General features: G+C 39.7%; 1 protein-coding gene across 1 annotated transcript in view; it reads left to right on the top strand.

Annotated features, from left to right (window-relative positions):
- The window catches only part of gc2 (guanylyl cyclase 2), an 18,407-nt gene that overhangs the window by 15,422 nt on the left and 1,324 nt on the right, over positions 1–1,661 (top strand). Inside the window, exons 22-23 of the mRNA XM_032499404.1 lie at positions 485–579; positions 652–737. Of these exons, the coding sequence (XP_032355295.1) occupies positions 485–579; positions 652–737 (181 nt within the window). The remainder of the gene's footprint in view (positions 1–484; positions 580–651; positions 738–1,661) is intronic.

The following is a 1,661-nucleotide window of genomic DNA, read 5'->3' on the forward strand; positions in this document are numbered from 1 at the left end:
CCACACACCTTCTTTCTTTTTCTGCACTACCTATACTTTATATTTTTATATTTTATATTTTTTTATTTCGTGTTGACACTGTAAAGGTTTTGCTTCAATCTCGTTGCACAGGTACAGCACTTGTCTATAATGACAATAAAGGCTTTCTATTCTATTCTATTTTATTGTGTGGCATGGAAACTTCACTTTGAGGTTTTTAACATTAATATGCATTCACCCAGCCACAATATGAAAGCATCCAAAGAGCACCATGTCAATGGGCCTTTTATTAGGAAAATAACCGTTAGCTGCGTGAGGTTAAAGAAGTACTCAGATATCTTACTAAAGTAATATTTGCAGTATTACAGTGTAAAAGAACTCTGTTACAAGTAAAAGTCCTGCATTTAAATCTTATTTAAGGTACAGAAGTAATAGCTGCAGTCCTATTCAATTTTCCCAACCACCTAAAACTTCTAACATCCATTTCTTTTTTGTGTGGCCGCAGCCTACAGGATCCACGTCCACCAGAGTACTGTGAGGGTGCTGCGGGACCTAAATGCCGGCTACAAGCTGGAGTTGAGAGGCCGGAAGGAAGTCAAGGTAGAAGTCTTTTATTTAGGAGATTTCTGCATGTGGATGAAGTTCTGTGTCCATCGTGTGTCTCGTTCTCAGGGGAAAGTGGTGGAGGAGACCTACTGGCTTGTTGGGAGAGAGGGATTTAACAAACCACTTCCTGTTCCTCCAGAGATCAAGAGTGGGTAGGAACATCTTTCTTTTGTTCCTCCTCCTCAACTGGTTCCTACCAAGTTCCTCCAAGAGTCCTGCACCGGTCGCTATTGTCTACGCACGTCTGACCCAAAATTAAACCCTGTGTTTTGACAAGAACGAGCAATCTCCTCTGCTAGACCAGAATTAGGAATTTCACTAAAGGCCACACTGGGAAAAATAAGAATCACATCAAGGGCCAGTCATGTTTAAATTACTGACATGCTTTTTATTTAATCAAAGAAAATTCATATATACAGTATATATACCAACTTAGCCATCAAACCAAAGAGCGATATACATAGAAAAAAAACACTAAAACAAACAATGTGCCACGAAAACGTCAGAAAGGTGGCAAAAATGTTGGGAAAAAACACCCAAAGTGTCTGCAAAAGTGACTGTTTCAGCCATTGCACAACGTTTTTTTTAATTTCATTTTTTATATACTACATTGGTGGCAGTTTTTGGTATGTGGTCACGTGTTAGTGTGTTAGCGTACGTGTAACCGTGTTGGCATGTTGGGTTTTTGGAGTTTAATGGAAACAACTGGACAACTGAAGAATTCAAATCAGTTCACAACTAATATGCTGGATCTGATTTGTTCAAGCCGTACTTTTACGGGGAGATTAGTGTTGAAACTATTTCTTGGCAAACTTCCTGGAGTCTTGACGTCACAATGAGGTTGCCAGGGTGGACAAAGACAACAGGTGTATTTTTAGGACAACTGTTGTATTTTTAAGACATTTGGACCGAGCATGGCTAGCTGTTTCCACATGCTTACATGCTTCTTTTTGCTTAGCTAGGCTGATCACCTACCTGCTCTAGTTCCATACTGAACATACAGACAGGAAGTTAGTATTGATCTTTTGATCTAACTGTGTGTGTGTGTGTGTGTGTGTGTGTGTGTGTGTGTGTGT

The sequence above is a fragment of the Etheostoma spectabile genome, chromosome 19, assembly GCF_008692095.1.
Source record: "Etheostoma spectabile isolate EspeVRDwgs_2016 chromosome 19, UIUC_Espe_1.0, whole genome shotgun sequence".
Classification (NCBI taxonomy): Eukaryota; Metazoa; Chordata; class Actinopteri; order Perciformes; family Percidae; genus Etheostoma; species Etheostoma spectabile.